Genomic DNA, 23698 nt, shown 5'->3' with positions numbered 1-23698 from the left:
TTGCAATATGACGTATAAAAACAGTAAGAGAGCTGATAAAATGCAGAATGTATTGGATTTCTAAAAAAAGAAAAGTTGTTAACACTTTTTGGAACAGAGTTGTAAGATGCTTTGAAGTCATGTCTCTGTGCCAATGTGAAGTATTTGTTCAAAAGGTGCATTGATCAAATAACCCTGATCAGAGAGAGAAGCTACACACCAGCTACAAGCAATTTCTTATCTTGCACCTAAACCAGCAGTAGAAGTGGGAGTTGTGATGGAAATTAAAAACATCTAAAAGTGCCTGGTGTTTGGGAAACGGCTCGCATGTATTCCTTGTGCAACAGGCATCTGAGTGGTCGCCAGATTAGAAGAAATCGTTAGACCATAGTTGTGTCTTCCATGAAAACAAGAAAGATAATAATGCAGACTTTGGTGAGTTGTTTTTCAATAACAGCACCTATTCAGAATGTGTTTTTCAGCCGAGATCTCGATCCTTTTTCCTACCACAAGGATAGAGTTGCACATACTACTAGAAATTTTTTTTTCTCCCACCTTACAGTAGCTGTGATACAGCAGCATCCAGCTCATCAAAGCACAAGAAACTCTTGCAAGTAGCTGGGCAATAAATGACCTGGCAGACCATCCCCCATATTCCAAATGCCACAGATACCAGCTCTTTGAATAGTACCACCAAATTCAAAATACTCACTTGTAAACATCCTTGTGTATATATTTTATATATTTATCTATCTTTGCGGGAAGGTGAGAATTCATGAGATCTTGCCCAGAGTTGCTCAGGAAAGAATTGCAGATCTAAGGACAGAGTTCATAAGCGAAAATCCTCAGCTGCGTGTCTGTATTACCAGACAGGATTCCTTCCCTTCAAGTGAAAAATAATCAGGCTCTAGTCCAGCCCCCCTCCCCCCATCCCAAATTGTCCCTGGAGCCTCTTCTCCCGTACACTCTCAATCAATATCTTGTGCCAAATCCAGTTCTCACACCATGAGAGTTGTTACTGTACTTTCTCTGTAACCATATAAATTCTATTTCTACTGCTTATAGCAATTCACGTCCCCACCTTCACATTATACAACTGTAGGTGCTTGATATGGGCAAGAATTTGTCTGAGACAGTATTCCAGCAATTTATACCGGTGTCCTGCTAAGTCATGAAGTCTTGGCTTATGCCAAGTGTATCTGTGCTTAAGAGAGCGAAACTACCTTTAGCAGACAGCTCAGGTCAGCGCCAGAAAGTGTCAGCTGTGATTCAAACCACAGATTTTTCCCAGGTAGTGATACTGCTTTCATCAATGATTTCATGAGGCCTAGCAGGTAGTTTTAACCCAGTATTTATTCCGTGATTTCCCTCTAGCCTGTGTTTTCCAAATGTTCATTAGTTATCAAAAATTATGCAGTCTGTATTTTGAGCCCACTTTAGCTGAGGAGAGTAATTCCAAATAAACACTGCAAATGCTACATACACATGTTAATATTTAGTGTGGCTTTGGTCACGTGCATTTCCGATGAGCCGTTTTGATGTCTAGTTATTGTACCATGTGTTTAAAACCAGACCTTCTCCAAGCAATCATTCACATAAGCTCAAAATAAATATTGGCCTTTGTATCAGGTTTTCATTATGCGACTGCTAAACCAGGCTTGGTGGAAGGTTTACGGAGGGTTGACGAAGCTTTGTCAGCTCTGCTTTATTAGGACTTTTCCATGCCGGAGCATTCCTGGGTGTGCCTGATGGGATTTCCTGCCTTTTTGTCCGGTGAAGGTAGCACGGAGGGTCCGAGTGCAAGGAAACGGTTCCTGCTTCACTCTGTATAAAATTTTTCGGTAGGGTAAGAGATCTGGCCATGCTGAGCTTTGCCTGGGGGGTTTTGTTTGGAAACTGCTGCTTTGACACAACATCTCTCAGAAATTGCTGATGAGCAGAGGAGACACAAGGAATGTGTCACCCTGTTCCTGCAGGGGAGAGGGTCCTTAACATTGTAACCCTCTTCAGTGGATCACGTAAGCCTACACTAATTATGTCCCCAACTTTCCCAAAAAACTTTTTTTTTTTTTTTTAATATCTTAATTTATATTAGATGCTTGAGTTTCAGATCTCTCTAGACACTTCTTATTTCAGCAGAAAACTTGTCCTGGAAGAAGTTGGCTGTACCACATGTTCTTATATCTAGCTCCTGTGTGCAGGGTGAATTTGATTACTGTTAATTATCATAGAAAATCCTGTGCATAGAGTAATAATTGAAGGGTGATTTCTTGACCCAATGCAATTCTTGCAGACTGTGTAAAAAGAAGTAAGGTTCTATCAGAATAAATTAGATGATAGAGAATGAGCAAACTCTTTTCCATCTGTAAATGCAGAGATGGGATTAGAAAAGTGTGTGAAAGCAGATTATAGGAACTGAATTTAGATGGATTTTGTTTGTTTGTTTCTTAAATCCTTGAAGGTTTAGTTGTAGTTAGATTCATTTCGTTTTCCAAGAAAAAGAGTATGGGGAATTACTGAAATACAGTAGATGTTTTCCTGGGGAATTTTAGAACCCCATAAATGACAACGCCTGTCCTTGGGGAATTTCCAGCGTTTCAGAGCTGAGCAGGTTACATCATAGCTCTGGTCTACATATCCACAGTTTTGGATGCTTTGTCAATCTGACCCTTTTTACAACATCTGATAATGCCTCAGCCCGTACAAAATGCAATCAGTATTGAGATCTTCCAAGCCAAATTAGGAATTAGGAAATGTTACAGTTGGGCAATCCCTGTATTTCTTAGTTGACAAAGTGAGAAAAGGATGGCTAACAGTATTTTTACGTTTTGATGTCCCCTAGTTTTGGCCCCGGCTGCCTGCATTGTACAGCAAGGCCAAGGTTTGCTCCTGCTGAGCTGTCTGTGAGGCATTCTGGCTGCAGCCCCTCTGTTGCCCAACGTGCACCCTGCTGTACCTGGGTCTCACACAGGCATTCCTAGTCAGGGAGTTGCCAGGGGAGCAACAGACAGAGCTTATGATGATCATTTTCCACCACCGTTCTGTTCCTTACACCGGAAGAAGAGCTAGGAAAAAGAATATAAATCAAAGGGCCAGGTTAGTCCGGATAATTCAGGTTATTTTATTTCACGTTGACATTTGGTATAATGTGCCTTTTCAGTATTCAGTTCATTTTCTCTGCCCGTCTGTCACATGGCCAAGAACAGGACAAAGCTGCACGCCCTTTCGGTGCGTACGGAAGGCAGTCTGGGGCTGGGGAACGGTGCTGTCTACATTGCACACTTCAAAACTGTGCCCTACACATCTGGCCTAACCTGCTGGTGTATGGTAATGCACGTCCACGGCCCAGGAGCTGCAGAGTTCCCCCATAGGAAGTGAAGAGCAGTACAAATGGCCTTTTTTTTTTTCTTTCCAGCAGGAACCCTTACTTGTGTTATTGTTACGATTTTATTACAGTTATTGTTCCCTGTCTGAATCTTGTCTACATGCATAGATGTGGCCTGTCTATGGAGGAAACAGATTTCAGTCATCCTGATCAAGAGCATAGGAAATGCTTCCCATGGCCCGGTGCCGCACTCTGTTTGCATTTCTTCTACTGCATGAATTACGTAGGGCTTTGAGTTCCCTACCAAAACTGGGCTCCCATCGCCCAGTCACCTCCATAGGGGAAACAGTCATTTTCCGCAAAGGCCCGCAGCGCAATTAGACAAGATAGATAAGCGAGGGATACAGAGGCAAAGGCAAAGAGAAGGGAAGTGACTCACCTGTGGGCTATCAGCTATGAATACGCAAAGGCCAGTGGTAGTCAGGAGGGGCCAGTGACACAGCCATGCTGTGATGTAACTCGTCCCTTGTCACGGGATCTCAGACCCGTGTGGGACAAACAACCTTAATGCCCGTAAGGCTTCAAGAGCAGAAGGGCCCTCATCCTTCAGATAAACACACCCCTACAAATGCAGACGTCCCCATGCATTGCCTCGTCCCCGCACATCGCCTTTATGCCTTACTGGTAGCACGCTGAGGGCTTAACTTGGACTTTCATGGTTTATATACTCCTGGTGCTCTGCACAGAAGTGACTTTATCCCTGGGACAAAGCAGCGCTTTCCCTCATGACTGTCAGCACCTGGCGTAAACCACCCCTGCCCAAACGAAGGCCTGAGCCAAGAGAGACTTTATATCTTGTGCGCAAATACAGATTTGACGTTTTTTCCAGCCCTGCTCGGGTCACTAATTAAAAGCCTAGGAAGTGAGCACACATGAAATCATTCCTTCCGTACAGGCAGACAGATGGAGAGAAATTCCAGCCTGTTTCCACTCTTTTGTCTTCAGGGCATTTTTGGAATTTCCTTCAGGAAGTAAGGTTATGACCCAGAGCCTTCCTCGGTGAGTAGGCTCTCGTTTCCCACAGTAGACCTTGCACGGCGATGACATACAGTACGAGAAGGTGAGGTTTATCTTCACACTCCAACTGCATCCTGTACGAGCTCCATGGAACTTCAAAGTAATACCGAAAGGGAACGGCCGCAAGAGAGGAAATGGAAGTCAAGCCTTTGGCAGAAGAAACGCAGGACCTATTCAACTACGCTGCCACGGTCTTTGCTGGTGGACCCAACAGGGCTGCAGTGGTTATGTAGCTGAGGCCACCGTTGTACGTTTCATAACCTTCTTTGATGTTTGCAATAAGCTAAGAATTAAACTTACGAATTATATTAGTGCTATAAGTGAATTATTTCACTTATTCTACTCTAGGCAGTCATGGTAAAACTGGCAGGCATCTGTTTTTTCTTCCGTTTGTACTTCCTTAGCTGTTGGAGAAAAATTGCTGCTGATTCTTTTAATGGCATTTCATCAATACAGCGTGTGCTGATGAAAAGTTATATTCTAGCATTCATTTGTATTTTACATGATCCTGTAAGTGGCATTATGCATCCTGTGTCCCCCGCAGAACTGGCGTAATCCCAGCATGTACTGAAATCAAGGAATTCTTTCACTGACTTCTGTCAGCAAGAAACCCCACCTGGCATGAAACCCCCACAATAGTACAAAACTACTAGTAATCTGATAACAGAATCTTTAAAAAAAAAAATCCGTTTATTAATGTTTAGAAGTCAAAAAAGCTATGTGCAAATTGAACAATATCAGAAAAACAATATCAGTCAGAAATATTTTAAATACTATTTTTTAAACCAGAAAAAAAAAAATCAGTTTAATTGCACTGGAAATTTTACTACGAAGGCACTACATTTTCTTTACAAAATACCACTTCTAGGAATTGCCAATAACTGTAAATCAGTCAATTGCTCTCAGCTATCCCAGATATACCACTTATGTTACAGTAATACTCTAGGTGCCTGAAGACTCCTGCATCTTATTAACTTATTTACATTGTACACATTCAACCCCATTAGCACAGGTTAGAAAAATAGAGGAATAAAAATGATGCTGTAAAACAAATACATTCAATTTAATGACAAGTACTTCTTCCATGAATTGATAAAATACAGACATGTTTGCTGAAATTATAAACATTAATAAAATGTGCCAAAATGTATTGCATTTTGTTATGGAAGTGCATTTACCTATAGTCATTTCACTTCAACTTTCCTTTAATTTTTCTGAAACTCAAGGTATTCTTTTCAGATTTTCCGACCGATCTTTACCTTTGGAAAGACTATGGACCTGACACTGAAATGCCCCTTTAGTTTTTAACTCTTCTTACTTAGGCAGAAATCCTGCTGTTGCCAATAGTATCTTATACTATTAGATTTACCTTCAGTCATCTTAAAGAGAAATGACCTTTAGATCTACCTTGCATTTGTCACAATAACGCAGTTTATTTAATGCTCTAGAATAACAAGGCAATCGACGTGGGGGGCCAAATGCTGCTCTGAGCTACTCCATAAAATCTGACGCGGTCAACGGAATTGTACAGGTGAAAGTAACTGCGGAGTCTGGCTCATGGTCTTCAAATGTAACACGGACTGACAGCAAAAATTCACAGCTATGACCTTGCTAAATAAAACCCCAACAGCTTTGGACTCTGCAAATAAAACCTTACAACTTAACTTAAAACTCTGGAAAGTGATGCCAAATTATAGTGGTACGTGGTCTAAATTATATTTGTGTGATCTCTTTCCTTGTTATGTGCTAAACAAACGCTTCTGACCAACTATACCAGAGCCAGCACTACACTCAGTACAGAAAGATCTTTGTGTCAGTGGTTTGCTGCAAGTAAAGGAAAAATAACTTCACATTCTTCTCACAGGGAAGAAAAAAAAAAAAAAAAAAAAGAAAAAGATTCAGTCTCCCTCTCCCTCCTCCCCCTCTCTCTTTCTCTTGCACACACCAGGCATCATTTCACCAAGGCATCAGTCTTTCAGAGTTACTAAGGAGATTTCAGGATATGAATGCGCCTGACAATCCTGAGCTGCCTCAGTGCAAAGACAAAACATGCTCCAGGGAAAAAGATTTTCAAGCCAGAACAGTCTGTCCCATTTCTTGAACTCCAGCCTCGCAAGCGCACCGTTTGCCTCGTTAGAACTAATGCTACCTGCTCACTGAGCCCAACGCTGCCGCCGTGAGCAGGAGGCATCTCAGCTCCCCGATTTCAGAGGAAGGCTCTGAAATACACCCCCGTGGTTACTCCTAAGAAGATGAGGTAACATTGCCCGAAGACATGATGGTTTCAGGATGGTCGCCTTCCTCCTTCTGTGGGTGGGAGGAGTTGTCAGACTTACTCCGGCTGAACTCCATCCCTCCAATGATCGGCCTTTTGAATTTGGTCCCAGAATCTGCCGGGGGACATTTGCAGCAGCACAGAATCTTGATGAAAGCCCTCCGCATCTCTTTGTTTGTCAAGGTGTAGATGATAGGGTTCGTGGCTGAATTGAGCACGGCCAATACTAAGAAATACTCTGCTTTATAGAGGATTGGGCAGGTCTTCACTTTACACCCCACGTCCAGTAAAAGCAGGATGAACAAGGGAGCCCAGCAGGCGATGAAGGCACTCAGGACTATGATCACTGTCTTGAGCAAGGCTAGCGACTTTTCTGAGCTCCTAGTAGCTTTGGTAATGTTTTTCCGAAATGTCAGCCTGCGGCTCCTAGTCCTCACCATGGAGTAGATCCTGCAATAGAGGACAACAATAGATAGCAAAAGGCCAGTGAAAACGGTGGTGCAAAAGAGAATATAGTGCTTGTGGTAGAGAGGCAGCACGGTGGAGCAGTTGGACAAGAGGCTGATGCAGTTCCAGCCCATGATCGGGAGCCCCCCGAGTATCATGGAGATAACCCAGCAAGCGCTGATCAGCAAGAAGGAGCGGAAGCTGTTGCTGCCATTGTGGAGTTTCATCTTCAGCATGGTGATGTATCTCTCGATGGCAATGGCCAACAAGCTGAACACAGAAGCTGACAAGGCAACAAACATGCTGCCTTCTCTCACAAACCACTGGGAGGGGGTGAGGCTATAGGTTTTGTGTCCAGAGAGCAAGAGGTTGGCAGTGTAAGCCACACCAGCCAGCAAGTCTGAAAGAGCCAAGTTCCCAATGAAATAGTACATGGGTCTGTGAAACTTCTTGGTTTTCCAGATGGTGAGCAAGACAAAAATGTTCTCTAAGATTATAAAGCAGCAAATGATGATAAAAACCACCGACGTCACTTTTATTCCACTGTCCGCATTCTCATTTAGCTTTCCCGTGTAATTATAATGCTCTTTGATGACATAGTTGACATCAGTGTTGGCGAGGTTGCTGACGACCTTCAGTGGGGCGGTGGTGCCGGAGCTCATGGTGCCCAGCTGGGCGCCGCTCCCCCAGCGGCCGCCGGACGGTGATGCCGAGCGCAAACCCGGTGGCGGCCCCGCAGCTCCTTGGCCCCGCAGCCGGCCCGGCACCGCTGCACAGCCTCAGAAACCGCAGCCCTGAGAACAAGAGGCACAGAGCCCAGCGTTAAAAGAAGGCAGGCAAACAATGCAACAAATGATAAACACTTTAAGACAATCTGCTAGTTTAATTGTATCTCAGAATCACAAATGTATTCACACATCATTCAGCTGTTAAAATACACTTAAAGGATGGTTAGGCGTGTTCAATAGGTAAAGCTAATAAGACAAAAAAGGTTCTGTCATGCAGGGCTGAACAGGTGAACTGGAGTCGGCAAGGACTGCGTTATTGGACTCCTTCCACTGCGAAAGATCTCAAAGCTCCCCAGCAATAAGTTCTAGTGTATCTTTTCCTTCAGTAGGAAACACACCTTGTAATACAACAGCAGAGATTTAGAAAGGGCTTGATTTGATTTAACTGCAAATGCATGAAAGCCTGCACAGAAATTACTTGACAGGAGACCTGTGCTCTCGTCCATTAATAAAGTTTGAACGTGCTTTGGAAGGGGGCAGTTGTGCAATTTACTGATGCCATCTCGAACAGTGGTGAATTCACTGGTGTATATAAGCAAGAGATGATCTCAAAGCCGTAAACAGGAAAGGGGTGCCCTTGCTAAATAAAAGTTAAGAACATGCTTTACAAAACCTGGAGCAGGAAAAAGTTTAGAAAAATCAAGAAAAAGATGCAAATAAGCCAGATAGCAAGCCCGTTCTGTGGGTCTGAAACAAAGAATGGCAAAAAAAAATACCTTGCACTTGAATAATTAGCACTGCAAGCTTTTGAAATGGGCAGGATTAAGGAATGCAGATATAGAGGAAACTCCCTTTACATATAAACGTTTTCTAGTGGACATTTAAAGAGAATTAAAGACGTGAAACCACGCAAGGAAAGAACAGGCAGAGCTGTTAAACTGCAGCCTAAGCGGGGCAAAGCAGGAGGTGCGAGGCCAGCGGGCACGGCTCCCGCTCTGCTCCCGGGCTCCAGCCCGCACCGCTCCCGTCCCGCACCGCGCCCGGGCTCCAGCCCGCACCGCTCCCGCTCCGTTCCGGCCTCTAGCGCGCACCGCTCCCGTCCCGCACCGCTCCCGCTCTGCTCCTAGGCTCCAGCCCGCACCGCTCCTGCACTGCTCCTGTCCCGCACCGCTCCCGTCCCGCCCCGCCTCCGCGGCAGCAAAGCCGGGCACGGCGGGTCCCCGGGAGCCCCCTCGCCTCTTTTGTTTCGGGACCCGCGGCGCTGGGACTTCGCGGCGGCCCCGGGCTCCGCAGGGGCGGTGCGCGGAGCGGTGCGCGGGGCGGTGCGCGGCCGCGGCCCGCCGAGCCTCACCTCGCTCAAGCGCGGCGCGGAGCCCACGCCGGCCCTGCGCATCTTGCGTGCCCGCGGAGCCACTCCGGCGGCCGGGCCGGGGGCTGGGTGGTTTTAACGTTGCTGCAGCTCCCCACCCCGTTTCCGATCATTGGCTCCTAACTCCTCCCTGCTGGCGGCCGCGGGCGGCTCGTCTGAGGGACACGCACGCCCAGCCCGGCCCGGCAGCTCCCAGCGCCCCGCCGCCGGCCGGGGCATCCCCGCGTCGCCCCGCCCCGGCCCTGCCGCGGTGCCGGGGCTTTTATAGAGCCCGCAGGGCTGGGAAAGAGAGAGGGGCCGAAGCGGGAAGCCCGGGAGGGCGTGAGGAGGGGAGCTCCCCCGCGGGACCCACCTCCCCCTGCCCTGCCCGGCCCGGCCCGGCCCTGCGCTGGCCGCCGCCGCCGCCCCTCGCCTTCCCTCAGGGACGGGGGCGGCTCCCCCGGGGCCGCCCGGGCAAGCAGGTGTCGGCGGGGCCCGTCTGGCCCCGGCCCCGGCCCCAGCCCCTGCGCCTCGGGGGTGCCGGTGAGCATCCCCCGCCCCGTCTTTCGTACCCCTCCGAGCAGGCGCAGCGGGGATGAGGCCAAAGGCGGCGTCCCCCGTGCCGCCCCGGCCCTCGCTCCCGGGGGCCGTTACAGGTGATGGTTCAGGACGCCCCTGCAAGAGGCCCTCCCCTTTTCCCGGCCCAGCAGGCCGGGGCCGCGCAGAGGTGCGGTGCCGTCCGGGCAGGCCCGCAGCCTCCCGCGGCGCCGGGCCGGCCGCCAGCCGCTCCCCCAGCCGCAGCCCGCACCGGCCCCGGGGCAAGGGCGGGCAGGCGAAGGCGGCCGAAGGGGGGCTCGCTTCGTGCCACCGTCAAACTCGGCCCTGTGCTGGTGTTTCCACGTGCACAAAAGTCTTTGAATGCGCAGAGGATGACCTGCCTGTTTGAAAATAGGAAGAAAAGTTTTAAATTCGTTTTTTCAAACAAGATCGGTAAGGACAACTACTTACAGTGGGGACTTATTACATAGAGACTGAGAAAGAAGCAGCGAGTTTAGGTTTTATAATCCCTTCTCTCTTCAAACTTTTAAAAGAAAAACCGCCTCAGCGTCTGTGAAACGCTAACTCTATTGGTAATCTACTGCGGCGCTTACTGCACAAATTTTCCTCTTCCTTCCTTGCTCTGTTCTCTTTAACGCCACTTCAAATTGAAATGCAAAAGGATACCACAATAGACCCGAGCTCAATGTATCAGGTCTTTTAGTTCATGGCATCGCGGCCGTCAATTAGCAGCAGCAGTTGTTACGGGGAATCAGCTTTCCTCTGAAAGATGGTAAGAGTAACTCTACCCTCAGGAAGAGAGTCCCTCTCTTATTTATGCTAATAGTCATGCTTCAATTGCTCCACACCTCTCCCAGAATGACTCAGATAAATTACGCTGGCAAACAGACATTTACTTTTCCACCACAAAGCTAGAAACTTGAAAAGATGTTCAGCCTCCTGAGAGTCTGGAGGAAAATACAGCCGTTAAATTACAACTGTCAGAAAAGGCACGTAAGATAAATCACGCTTGAGGTTGACATATGCATCCCCTCCAACTGCCTGACATACCCTAGATATTGCAAGCTTTCCCCCCTATTTAGCTAATTTATAGAAAATGCTAAATAAAAGTGCATTCATTAGGCATTTTCCTCTAGGAAATAATTCTCACATAATTTTAAGCAAGAGGAACGTATTAAAGCAACATGCTGTAATTAAAGGATAGAATGACTCAGGGTTTCAGTAGTCAGATGTACAGGCTTTCATGTTTAGGTTATTGGTTAACCAACTGAGAGGGCTCCTACTCAGAGATGTAACATCCAACAAATTATTTGTCAGAGGCTGTGCAAAATACCTGGGCAATTTCAGTTCCACTTCGAACATTTGGGTATTTGTATCACAAAAAGCATCAGTAAAATGAGATGACCACACACATTTATAGCCCTCTTGACATCTCAGCAGAGAGGAAACTGAAATACAGCTTCATTCTTCTCAGGCAAATGAAGCCAGATCAGCTGGATTTGCACTGAAGGCTGTCTAAAACCTCAGAGGTTAACGTGGCTCAGCTGCACAGGTTGTAGCCTGCTCACAAGGGCTGGAACGCAAACAGAGGGAAATTCAGGTTGGCCCAGCCTGCTCCACCAAGAGCAGGCTGGGAAGCGTTTCGTGAGGTGATTTACACCAGGGTTACACTCCATCCCCGCCGACAGAACAAGAACTCTTTTCTTAGTACCTCCCCAACTGCCAGGTCCAGCGTTAAGGACGCTTGTACTTCTACGAAATACACTACAGAAAGCCAGGGTATATATAGCTCCTTTGAGAACTCGACTCTGGAATTGCCTACGGTCGGAATAAGGAGAAAGGACAACACAATGTTATTCATGCACCATTTCAGAAGTCAGCAGAACACAAGTCTCGGTCGAATGCCAGCGGGAGGGCTGCGCACATCAAGACACCAAATTGATACACAAGAGCCGCTTGACCTGGGTAAACTGGTGAAAAAAATGTTTCCGCAACATGTCCACAAGCATAGAGGCAGACACTTTTGTTCACAGGGATCCTGAATAGGGGTATGCTCTTAGATACTTGAGTTTTTAGGATGAGCAGAAGCTCATGTTTTAGGGTCTGGCACCAAAAAAACCCACCAACCCCCAAATTGCCTGCCTGTGACAACCAAAGTTCTCGTGGAACTTCCTACAAGAACTTAGTGTGGTGGGGATTTCAGAAACCTGGGTAGTCACAGGGCAATTTCCTGGCAGGAAAATGCTTTGATCTTGTCAGAAAAAAAGTTGCAAGCTGGGGTACTCCCAAAGCCTGCATAGTGACAGATCGGTGGCTTCGGACACCACCACTGCCTTAGTGCTAGCACTGCTGGACAACTCACGATTGCATCAGAGGAGTGTCTGAACATTATCCATCTTGAAAAGATACAGAAAATCTCTGCAAGACAGATTAGCAAAGGATTTTTCTCCAACACATTACTCTTCTGCCCCTTCAAAAATCTTTATCGCTATAAAGAAAAAGTACTTTTATTCATCCTGACGCAACTTAGGCCACAAACCACAGCCATTCCTCCCTGGTGTGCTAGGTCAAGGCAGGTGATCCTTGAAACAGTACCAACAGAACAGGTTTGCTCACCAAGAAAGGACCAAGAGTGGCCTGCAGAATCCCCCCAAATTCTCATGACTAGAAGACATGTAAAAAACAGCATAAAAAGTCAGATTCAGATTTCTGCTGCAATCCTGGAACAAATATTCCATATTTTGAATAATTTTTCAAGATTTACATGCGCTGTAGTGTGCTACTATCTGTGCCTTTAAGTAACTAATAGTTTTCAAAATCTGTAAGGGAAAAAAAACAAACTAATTTCTTCAAATGGGTTAAGATGACACCTTAGTACATGCAGGCAGAAGAAACTTAATTATAATATTGTGAGATAGCTCAACCCCTACTGGGAGAATATGCCAGAAAGTTCTCAGAAAGCAGAGAGAATGCTGAGAGTAAGCATTTCTGTATCTGTAAGAAAGCAACCAAGAAAAGAGTAAAGTAAATGATTTTATTAATTTGTTATCATAACAGTAAATACAAGCCATTGATATTGATTTTTTAAATTATTGATTAATATTTATGAGGTACTCTGAGTACCCAAGAGAACAATTTAGATTTATTGTTCAGTTTAAAATGAACTAATGTTTCAGTTGCATCACTTTTGCAGTATAGAACAACCTGGTTTTAAAATTATCCTTTCCACAGTGGATAGGTTAGATGAATTAATTTTCTGTTGATATTCATAGCGTTCAAAAATTCCATATCTTCTTCCCTCAGATTAAAATCAAAAACCTGGTTTGGAGAAAAAAAAAAGTCATGAGAACATTGCAAAGACTAAAGCACACATTTGTTTAGTATTAGCATTCTATAATTTAGGTGATCTGTTTTTATTTTAAGTTCTTGATATTGATAAATTTAATATTAATTAAATGGCCTTTTTTTTTGTTTTAAAAAGCTATTGTAAAAAGTCTTCTATATTCATTTTTGTGAGAATTTGTACTTTATATCGCTAAGCTGAATATACCATTAGGAAAAGCTTAACTCCAAGTGGAAAGAACTGAAGTAGTTGAGAAAGTGACATGCAATAGTTTTACTGGACATCATTGTGCCCAAAACCATAAGACACTTCAATATATCTGATCACGATGTATGTTTTTTTCATATGTATTAAAATATAGCAGTTCTACAGTAATGAAACTGTATAACGCAGCAATAGAAAACTTTTTGAAAGCTAATTTTTTATTCCAGTGATATGGATCAGTCAACTAAAGTCCTACTGCATGTTTTCTGCTAGGGTAAACTAAAGACATTAATGGACATGATAACTGAACTTAACATGCTATTCTGAAGAAACAGAAGTCTTTGATGGAAAATCTCCAATTATTGGGAGATTACAGATATTACTTATCTGTAACATTGGGAGGGGGAGGAGCAGTAAAATAACCATTTCCTGAAAACAAAACCAAACAACCTGTGATAATTTTTCAGATTAATCAAAGGTGCTTGTATCTGGTTTATAAGGCATTCATGATAATCATGCAAAAATCTCACAAACCATATGATATAAAATAGCTGGTTGCTGTTGCATTAATATAAAGAGTCCATTAAATATATTTTCTTCAACATCGGGAAAGTGAATTTATACCACAGTATATGCATGACCTTGACAGCTATGCTTCGGATTAATCTTCCGCCACCTTTATACTGCACCTAAAGCAAGTGATTTACTGTAAATTCACCTTGGCAACATTATACTTCTGGATATTCAATGGGATGAATCCACGTCAGGAAGAACCATTAGGAAAGAATGAATTCATAGAAAAAAGAAAAACAAAACAGAGCACAACCACCCAACAATCTCTGCTCTCCTTGTTTACCAGGAAACTGTGAAAGTAATTGTACACCACCCCACACCCCAAATTGCACAGCCAAGTTATGAACTATGAATTAACACTAGTTCGTTATACTGGAATTTTGAAGCCTCATCTAGAAAGTCCTGGAAATCTATTTTGCTGAAGAAAAACCAGAGCATTCATTAATAGGATGATAATGCTGCTAACATACTCTTGAATTTCCTATTAGTAGTTCAGCTACAGAATGGTTCTCAAAGGGCACTGCCTAGCAAAACCTCTATTTAAGATCATAAACATTCCTTTTGGGCACAGTGACTGAGATCTGGTACAATGGATCTGTGCAAAGTTGCTTAGAAAAGCACATTGCATAATGTTGGCCATGCCTACAATGGTTTACAGAGCGCTATGTGTCATAGCACTGGGAAGTAGTACCAGCATCATTGATTTAAATTCATTTCAGGCTTTGTGCTCCTTTTTTTTTTTTTTTTTTTTCTTCCCTCTCCTTTCTTTTTCTCTTTTTTTTTCTTTCCAGTGGGTAGTGGCAAGTTTTGGAGATAGTTCTCATGCTCTGGTCCCTCAGAAGTCATTACTGCTCTATAATGTCCTGGCAGTTGTCATTAGTCCTATGTGATGCTGCAGATGGATAAGCAGCTATTCATAAAGACAAATAGTAAGGCTGCATGATTTATATCATAAATATAACATAGGCTCACTGCAAGGCAGTGCAAATACTTGACATTTTCTTTCAAAAGTGCAGACATCTTAATGGAGGCTGCAAAAAGCGCCGAAAGATTAAGTACAGAAACAGACTCCCAGCAGAGCAACACGAAAAAGTGCCAGAAGGTTGGCTTATCTGTTATTTTACCCAGTGCACTACAGCCAGAGATGAGCTTCAAAGCTTTGGAAGGGGTGTGGCCATGGGGAAAGTCAACTGCTGGGATTCAATTAGTGTCAGCAACAGCTACTCCACCTTTGTCCCCATTTTCAAAACCATGGGGTTAATGTCAGCTTTCTTGTCAGAACAGTTCAGCACTGCTATTTTAAAAAGAAAATCAGCTGTTGTTAACCACAGCGCAAAAAGAAGGGTGAATACGCAGTCCGCTTGGCTTACTGGATTTGGGAACTTACTAGTATTATAGTTTCTTTATTACACATGCTAGTCAGAAAAACAATGTCTTGAAAGTTATGTTGGGGGACAGGCGTGGTAGAAACACTTCTGCAGCCTGGTTAAAAATTTTCCTGAAGTATGCACTTTACAAAACCATTCCCACTATTTTCCAATTAAATGTTCTTAGGTGCCTTCATCTCCAGTAATATAAAAGATGAAATTCAGAAATAGGCAAGAAAGAGGAGAGAGGGAGCCACTCGGAGTCAGACAGGAAGCTACTTGGCTGCACAGAAACCGGCCTCACCCTTTCCACTGACTTTCAATTTATTTTTTTCTTTTCCTTATTTGTTTCAAGAGAGTTCCCTTCCATTAAGAGTCACAGTGCTCCTGCAAAGGCAGCTGATTGCACTTAGGTAGGTAACACTGATAAATTGTATCTTATTTTAAATAATGGTTTATCTCAACTAGGAAGGAGTGCCCCAATCAGTCACTACCATAAATGACCTACATAATATGGAAGAAAAAGTGCCTTCAGTTTTCAGGTGTATTCTCTGTTCTTATCGGCAAGATGATGGGTTACACTGATAAAATGGATGCATTGCTGTATCTTAAAAATGGTCATTGTAGAAAGGTGAAAACGTTTTCTCTCTAGAAAAAGCTTGTCTTACAGAAATATGGACCAGAGGAGGAATTTCAGCCCTGGGGAAGAATATGCATATAATTCCAAGAATTCACTTGAGGGATGAATTCTGAGTTAAAAAAAAAAAAAAAAATCTTAAAAAATGGGCACCTCCAGGCTAACTGACCAAAGAAGAAATAAAAAAAATGGAGTTAAACGTCCTGATTTTGTACATTCAGCACTTTTATATCCTTTGGTCTTCTAGGTTCTGCTTCTATGACAGAACATCACTCCTCACTGCTACCCCTAAATCTCACTACTGTTCACTTTCCGATTTCTTATTAGTTGTCTTATTTCTTTATACTATGATCAAAGTTGTCAGTACTTTAGAAATGTTCATTTAGATGAGGTGATGTTGACTTACTCTTCAGCAGCCTTTGCTTAAAAAGAAAACTGCCTACCACATCTGTAACATCAACGTAGTTGTAGAGAGGAACATAAAATATGAATCCACTGAATCCGTCTTTCCCTCTGCAACCTGATCAAAAGTAAAAGAGGATTTGCTCAACGATTCTAAATTAACTAACATAGTATAAAACTTGTGAATTCAAAGGAAGAGGCTCCAGTGATGTATCCCAAGCACACAGGAGATAACAGGATTCCAGTTTCTTGAGGCAATTACAGCTTCTAGCAGAAAACAACGCCTGTTAGTGATGGCACAATGTGCAAAACTGCACACCACACCTGGCAGAAAGATAGCGTGGGTCAGCTGAGTCCTGGCACTTGAAAAGCTTACATTGCCTCAAATTATACTCGACTTTGTACATAGTTAAAATTAAACTCTTCTGTAGTTCTAAAGCCACTACCTGGTAGCAAAGGAATTGCTAGGAAAGATTACATTAAAAAACCCCAAACAAACAACAAAAAAAAAACAGAAAAAAGTCCTGAACCAACAACAATAAAGTCTGAAGGCAGGTAGGAAAGCAAGCATCAGATTGAAACTGTAAATTCCCACAACTGCTCCTGAAGAATGCTTTTTTAGTGATACTATTTCTAGCTGATTATTCCTTTCATTACTCATTGTACTGCTCAGACACCATGATCTAGATCAGAGAAAACGGTGGCTTGACTTCCTAGCAAAAGCAGATGCAGACACAAAAACCATTGTAGAATCTCTTTGACAGAGGGAACAATGAAATATATCAATGAATTAGGAAGCCATCCTCACTGTAGCCTAAAGTCATCTATCTGGGGGATTAGCAAGAAAATATGTTTTACTTCTGTTTAGCTCAGAACAGGGAGGTAATCAGTCAGAAATAAGCGCAGAAAAACACAGAGCTGTTCTGACCAACATGGGACTTCTAGCTACGTAACTAGTCCTAACTGATACTGTTCTGGTAATACTGAATTTGCTCGCATACATAAAGATTTGGTTCACTTTGTATGCATCATTTGTGTTGGAAATAGTATGCTGATGCGAAGTCTGTTTCTTTAGAGAGAACTAGAGGTAAAACAACTTCTCTCTTGTAGTTTCTGAGAAAGTCTTCGCTGCCAAAAAGGCACATTGAGTGAATACTAGGCACATGATTCACTTCAAGTCGTCGTTTTATGAGTTCAGATACCCTGTGTAGCAAGGAGTCCCTCAACAGCACAGTAACAGGTTTTTTTCATATTGCTAAGGTATTGTTCTATAAAGTGACTTTTCAAAAGCAGGAATAGCTGGCGACCACTGGTAGAAAGGTTTATTTCTGGGCAGTCTTTCCAGTTTTCGCTTAAGTCATTACCATCATTTTCTGCAAAAGCTAAAAAAAGCCTAAAAGTTACCTTAATTTTATAAATAAGCCTTACTTTTTGGAACTATTGAACCCCTCATCACAACAGCTGAGCCAGGTACATAGCTGTTCTTAAGACACCTAAAGTGGCATTCCCAGATACTGAAGCACCCTGAACTGCAGGCCACACTCGCAACCCTAGAAAATAATCTTACTATGGAGATCGTGTATCTTTCTTGGAACAGTACATTGTACAGGTATTAGCGAGCGCAGCATTTCATACAGTATCTTGTATTTTAAAATAATAAATAATACATCAATGATTCCAGAGGCAAATCTAGACAAATTTTTGCAGAAATGTTTACCAGGAAAAAACAGCCAATTATTCTGAGGAGCTGTTATCAAAAAGGTAAGTTTGTCTGTGTTTTAGCCAAGCTGTATAGAAGCTCTACTTTGAGGACAAACAATGCAGGCTAGAATATATGATTGCCGTAAGTCACTTCTTGATAAAAAACTAAGGAGCTTTGTTTCACGATATGACTAAAGCAGAACAGCACTGGGAAAACTGCCGCAGGAAGTCCACACACAATATAAATCACAGTCAGATTTTCCATACCTTTCTAGACACAGGAACTCCTAAAATATCAAACCAATGTGACCAGAAGTTGAATACTCAGCTGATAAAAGACTCTGCAGACATATTTCTCAAAACAGATCTGTAAACTACATATATCTATATCTACATCTATCTCTTTACATACATCCATATTTTATTAGAAAATCTGAGGAACAGTACAGTCTCTTAATGAGATTTCCTGTACACATCCCAAATGAAAGCTAAACTAATTCTCAGTAAAAGCTACACAAAACTCACCAGAATTTCCAGTAAGAGAAAAAGATCAGTAATAACAAAGATGCCTCTTTGGCTCCTAGAGCTTGCTACTCAACTCTTAGTCATGCAGACTGTTTATTTGTACATGGACTGATCTGGAAAGATTTCTACTTTGTTATACCTACAGGCTTGTAAATAATATGCATAGAACTCTCTGGGTCAATGCCATCATTATGCAATAATATGCATAAAACTTTTTTTGGTGATGCTCAGATATTGCTTATTACACTGAGATTATATTTTTGATGGAGATTTGCAGTATATTGCACAGTATAAATACTGTAATAATAATGGCACTAACATATTCTTTTCATCCAGCTTTTTCTTCTTCATACATTGTATCTCTCTAACAAAGTACTTGAAAAATTATTTTGTACTTAACACCTACGTTGTACACTAGCAGGTAGCATTTTTTCTTACATTTTTAAAGAAGGGGTATCTCCTCATGCTCTTTGATTAAATGGCCTGATGCAGGGTCAATGGCGTAAATAGGAGGCTTTGCATGGGCTTCAGTGAACTACAGATCAGGATTTGAGATGGAAATCTAAGATGTCTGTACAAAAGTGCTACCCTCAGAAGTATCTTTTGTCTGTTATCAATGTTAAGGATTTCAAATCAGTTATCATTAATAGCAGACATTAATCTTATGATTATATTCTTTTTGTAACCTTTCCTGAATTTAAATTACATGGTGTGACTCACTGATCACTGACAAAGGAAAAAGCTCAAACCTTCATTCACACAATAAGGCTTGGGTCCCAGGAAACATGTCTCCCATCATGCATTCCATTCAGAATTTCAACATCATCTTCTGCTATCGTAAAATCAAACACCTATGGGAATGCATACATAGTTAACATAATGAACATAGAATCAGGAGTGTTTCTGTTATTTAAACTGACCAAGATTCACTTAAATGTGAGGCAGAATTTTTCTATATTTTTCCTTCTGGAAATTCTTCTTGTATTTTTTCATAGACAAATATTCCATTAAGTTGACAGGCTCCACTGGGTCCTTTGCTCCTTTTGTGACTCATTTTTATTTGTAGACTCTGTTAAGATGGTTTTGTAGCACTCTGGCCTCAGGCAAGGGTCCAAGACAATGGTAGTATCAAAGCTGTTTTTGACAGCACTCTCTATGGTCACTGCCAGAGGTATATGAATACCCCGACTGCAATCCCTCTGGAAACCTGAGCTCAGTATTTCACTTATATCCCAGTGTTCAGTTTAGAGTGTTACAGTTGTTCTCCTCAGAACTTTAGCCAAAGAGAATTATTAGAAGGTATCAGGACATTCACAAAGCTAGCAAACCAAAGGCTACATCTATCTTTTCTATGTGTACTTAGACGAAACACTCATCGATCAGCTAATACAGAAACGGATACAGTGCTGTAGTGCCTCAATACTAACTTGAACTTGAAAGCAACCACCTGTCTTCAAGCACAGGTTCTTACAGCCACTGACTTCTCCTGTGGTGAGACCTGCAACATGAATGACGGCATCAGTGTTTTCTTAGAAGGTGTCTTATTCAGACGTTACCACTTCAGAACTGAAGTTGCTTTAAGTTGGTCTGTTGTCTTTGTCAGAGCTCCTCTATACTCAATAAAAAGATCCTGTGGAGCCTGAACTGCTGCCAAATGAGCTCCTCCCATCCTGCATTATCCAGCAATCACTGCCTGCTGGAATGACCCTTGTAGTCAAACCTCAGTGCTCAAGCTTTTTAAACCTAAACCAGGGACCAGTCACAGAACCAGGCACACACTGTCTTATATACCAAGGGCTTAAAAAGGTCTGTACTTTCACCAACTTGACAGAGGTGGTAGAGACTCAGACCAACACACTGGCACGGGGGAAAGAAAAAAAAGGGAGATGTGATAAACAGCATTAGATAACTGCCAGTTCTCTCCTCCTCCTCCTCTCCATCCTAAGTGTTTTAAGTTTTGTGGCAGTGGATGGGGGGTGGGGGGGGAATCATGCTGCCAATCCTCATTCGTTCTCCACTTTTCTTTCTCCATCCCCTTCGTGCTGGGACCTTCTCTGCAAGTCGCGTAGAAGGAAGAAGGCAGGAGAAGAGTCAGCTCTGGCAGGACCCTGATTTCCTTAGAAGGTCTGCATCTGAGATATCCCCAAGAGAGTTTTACAGCTTTCATGCAGTGTTACGCATAGCACACAAACTCCTTCCATTTGACCTATGTGCCTACCACAAAGAGGACCTAACCATAACCAGATTAGGATGTTCTACAATCAGCCAAGTAATCAATAAAAATATTAATAATAAAAAACAACTATGCAAGGTCTTTCTATGGATATCTTTTTTATACACAGTGATTAGCTCTCCAGTTGACTTCTGACATTTGTGAATTATGGTTTTCTACTATATTGTAGTAATTTTATGGTACTATAATTTGCCAATTTTAACCGAGTTGCCCCAATATAAAACTGGTACAGGAAAACGGGCAGGCAAACCAGAGTATTAAAAAGAGTAATTCGGATGTTAGTCAGACTCGAGTGCATAACCAAATCTTACCTTGCAGTTTTCCTGTATCCTTTCTGCTTTTGTGGACTTTGGAATAGTGACAATCCCATTCTGAAAAACAAATGCCTCTCATCATTAAAATTTACATAGTTTCAAAGAAAATAATCTCTCTTCAAAACATTTCAAGACATTCCTCATGTCTTCTGAGGTTTTAATTTCATTTTTCAGAGGACACTGACATTTCTATATGCTATTTTTAATTGAAGTTATATACACTGCATTAAATTCCAACACATTTTATGTGGTTTATGTCAACTTAATACACTATTTCACTGCTTAGTACTTTGTGTTAAGTGACAGAAATAGAATGATGCCCCATACTGCTTGTAACATTTAGTTTGAAAAAAATATCTTTTATTGGTGGTTCTTTTTATTCTCTACAATCAGATTATTTGCATATTTAAAATACTGCCATGCTTTGCGTACTACATTCCAAATTTCCAGTACCGCACAGTTAGTTCATGTGGTATCAACATACTGAAGGCAAAAATACTTTCTGTATAAATTCTGTTTTGATGCACAAAACCCAAACTAGTTGCATTTTTTTTCTGAGAGAGGAGACATGTTTTTGTTACCACCCTCCATTACCTGTATACTCCAGCGTATGCAAATCTGTGCTGGAGTTCTGCCATATTTCTTTGCCAGCTGAATGATATTAGGATGAGTGAGTGCTTCACCTTTGGCTAAAGGACAGTAGCCTTCAAAAACAATATGTCTGCTCCTACAATAATCCACCAGCTCCTGAGGTCTTTGAAAAGGGTGGTATTCAACCTGAGATAAATAGAAATAAGCTTTTAGTAAAAGCCTTGAGAGTACATTTAGTAGAAAACATCATTGATAAATGAAAATATTTTTTCTCTCGTTTTAAAAATACAACATGAGTGAAATCACTGCTTCTGGGAGACAGATGTAAGTTATCAGTTTTAGAAGACATGTGAAGAATATTAATCCACAAGCATTTTGCCATTAATTGGCACAATAGTTTACTACCTATTTTACACTTCTCCCAGAAGTAAGGTGCAAGGAGCAGTTGTCTGCCCTACCTGCAGTTGGACTTGCACTCTTGTTCTGCTCCGTGTTTGAGAAATATTTGCAAATGCATAGTGGAAGTCAGCATCAGGTCATTTTTATGGGTGATTTGAGACTACCTACTCTTCCCCAAGTCTACTTCCTTTCCTGTTTCTTTACTAATGAACTTTGAGTTGCACCGGCAAGGGGAGGGGGCTGGGCAGGGACTGGGTTTGCAAGAGACCAACCAAAACAATTTGCTTAGGATGAGGGCCTGACCTCGGAAGCAAAGCCCGCTGGCATGGACTGTACATGGAAAATCCCGTATTCTGTGTGTGATGTCACCAACAGCTTACACAGGGAAGTAATCATGCTGTGGAATGACGTGTGAAGGAGACCCTTTGTAGGAAGATCACAAATTGCCAAGAACCAGTTAAAAGAGGAAAAGTAACAAGCTACAAAAACATAGTTGTTGGAAGCAGAAGGAACAGAAGTTATTGGAAAGTAAGGATCTCGGAAGAGCCACGTATTCTGGCACGTAGCAACAGCCAAAAGAGAACCTCTGTAATAATCCTTACTATGTTATTTAAATAAAAGTCTTTCACAGTTTATACATTGTAAGAAGCATACCTTCCTCTGCGTTCAGATGAAAATGGTAGTGTTTTCTTTTATAAAATACATAATCATGTGATGTATTTTTGTGACTGGCTGTCACCATTGTTCCAGTGATCTAACTCTTGCGCGTTTTGAAGAAAAATACTTTTCTGAACAATTACCTCAACACATGGAATCTGGAAAATTTCTTCTGTCACAAAGAGGACAAATGAACATTTCCTGTTTCTCATCTTTAGTACATGTTGTCTTTTCAGACAACAATAGTCGGGAACAATAGGCTGGCAGTCATTCAATGTGCGCTAAGAAAAAACCGTGCCCCTCGAAGGCTGGGCTGAGTCAGCCTAAAGCTGCTATGATCTAAATTACTAGGTGGACTCGGGAACAAGGTTCAAGCAGCAGACACATCCATGTCTTCAACCTTTGATGTTTCTTGACCTTTGAGTAGCCTTTGTATTTCATGTTTATAGGTGTAAGACCAGTGTTTAGGTCATACAGTTCTTCACTTGTTTGCACCTGAGCTGGCTAGAAAATATTCTCATTGTTTTTACGCAAAACTATGAGGGGAAAAAGGAAAGAGCAAGCAGGGTGTATTACTCGATTATTACAATAGTAATAAGCCATTTTAATAGACGTTCTTTGCAATAAGTGTAACAAATAACATAGCCTAGAAAATATTAAATAACGAATGATGTATTTAGGATGCTGAAAAATCTGCAGTACCCCTATGGCATCAGATGACTTATTCGGCACTTATTACTACTATAACTGCAAGCAGAATTTACCTCCTGGTCTAATAAGATTTCTAGGCAGCACAGTTCCAGGTTACACCAGAAATATTTAAAGCAAGAACAGCATGCTGAGATGTCACCTGCCTGCTTCACAAGCAGAATACACAGCAACAACTACTTCCCACCTGGCAAGATTATACTTTGTGCCTTTCATTGAATCAAGAGACTCCCAAATTTTGTGAATTGAATTTTGGCATGTGCAGTTGTGTGTTGGTAGCAGCAAGTATTTTTCTTCTTAAATATAC

At 42.4% G+C, this 23698-nt stretch overlaps 2 protein-coding genes across 3 annotated transcripts in view; both read right to left on the bottom strand.

Annotated features, from left to right (window-relative positions):
• Positions 1-5049: 5049 nt before the first annotated feature.
• S1PR1 (sphingosine-1-phosphate receptor 1) lies at positions 5050-9441 on the bottom strand. The gene is made up of 2 exons (XM_087733932.1): positions 9183-9441; positions 5050-7897 (listed from the first exon to the last, which is right to left on the bottom strand). The coding sequence occupies exon 2, from the start codon at positions 7763-7765 to the stop codon at positions 6626-6628; it is 1140 nt and encodes a 379-aa protein (XP_087590058.1). The 5' UTR covers positions 7766-7897; positions 9183-9441; the 3' UTR covers positions 5050-6625.
• Positions 9442-12757: 3316 nt separating this feature from the next.
• The window catches only part of LOC104015606 (putative oxidoreductase ZK1290.5), a 49856-nt gene continuing 38915 nt past the window's right edge, over positions 12758-23698 (bottom strand). Inside the window, exons 5-8 of one of the 2 annotated variants that reach the window (XM_087734499.1) lie at positions 21631-21813; positions 21034-21093; positions 19239-19340; positions 12758-13055 (exon numbers count right to left, since the gene is read on the bottom strand). In XM_087734499.1, coding sequence (XP_087590625.1) covers positions 19245-19340; positions 21034-21093; positions 21631-21813 — 339 coding nt within the window. In that variant the 3' untranslated portion in view covers positions 12758-13055; positions 19239-19244. The remainder of the gene's footprint in view (positions 13056-19238; positions 19341-21033; positions 21094-21630; positions 21814-23698) is intronic. The other variant, XM_087734498.1, reaches the window with a different exon arrangement.

This window comes from Nipponia nippon, unplaced genomic scaffold (genome assembly GCF_047370975.1).
Source record: "Nipponia nippon isolate SJK-2023a ecotype South Korea unplaced genomic scaffold, ASM4737097v1 scaffold_5, whole genome shotgun sequence".
Taxonomy (NCBI): Eukaryota; Metazoa; Chordata; class Aves; order Pelecaniformes; family Threskiornithidae; genus Nipponia; species Nipponia nippon.
The sequence above is the reverse complement of the archived record's forward strand: the minus strand, read 5'-3'. Positions and strand labels throughout refer to the sequence as shown.

Excerpts from the sequence above, each read along its gene's own strand:
- S1PR1 (XM_087733932.1), bottom strand. The coding sequence starts at position 7,765 with ATGAGCTCCGGCACCACCGCCCCACTGAAGGTCGTCAGCAACCTCGCC.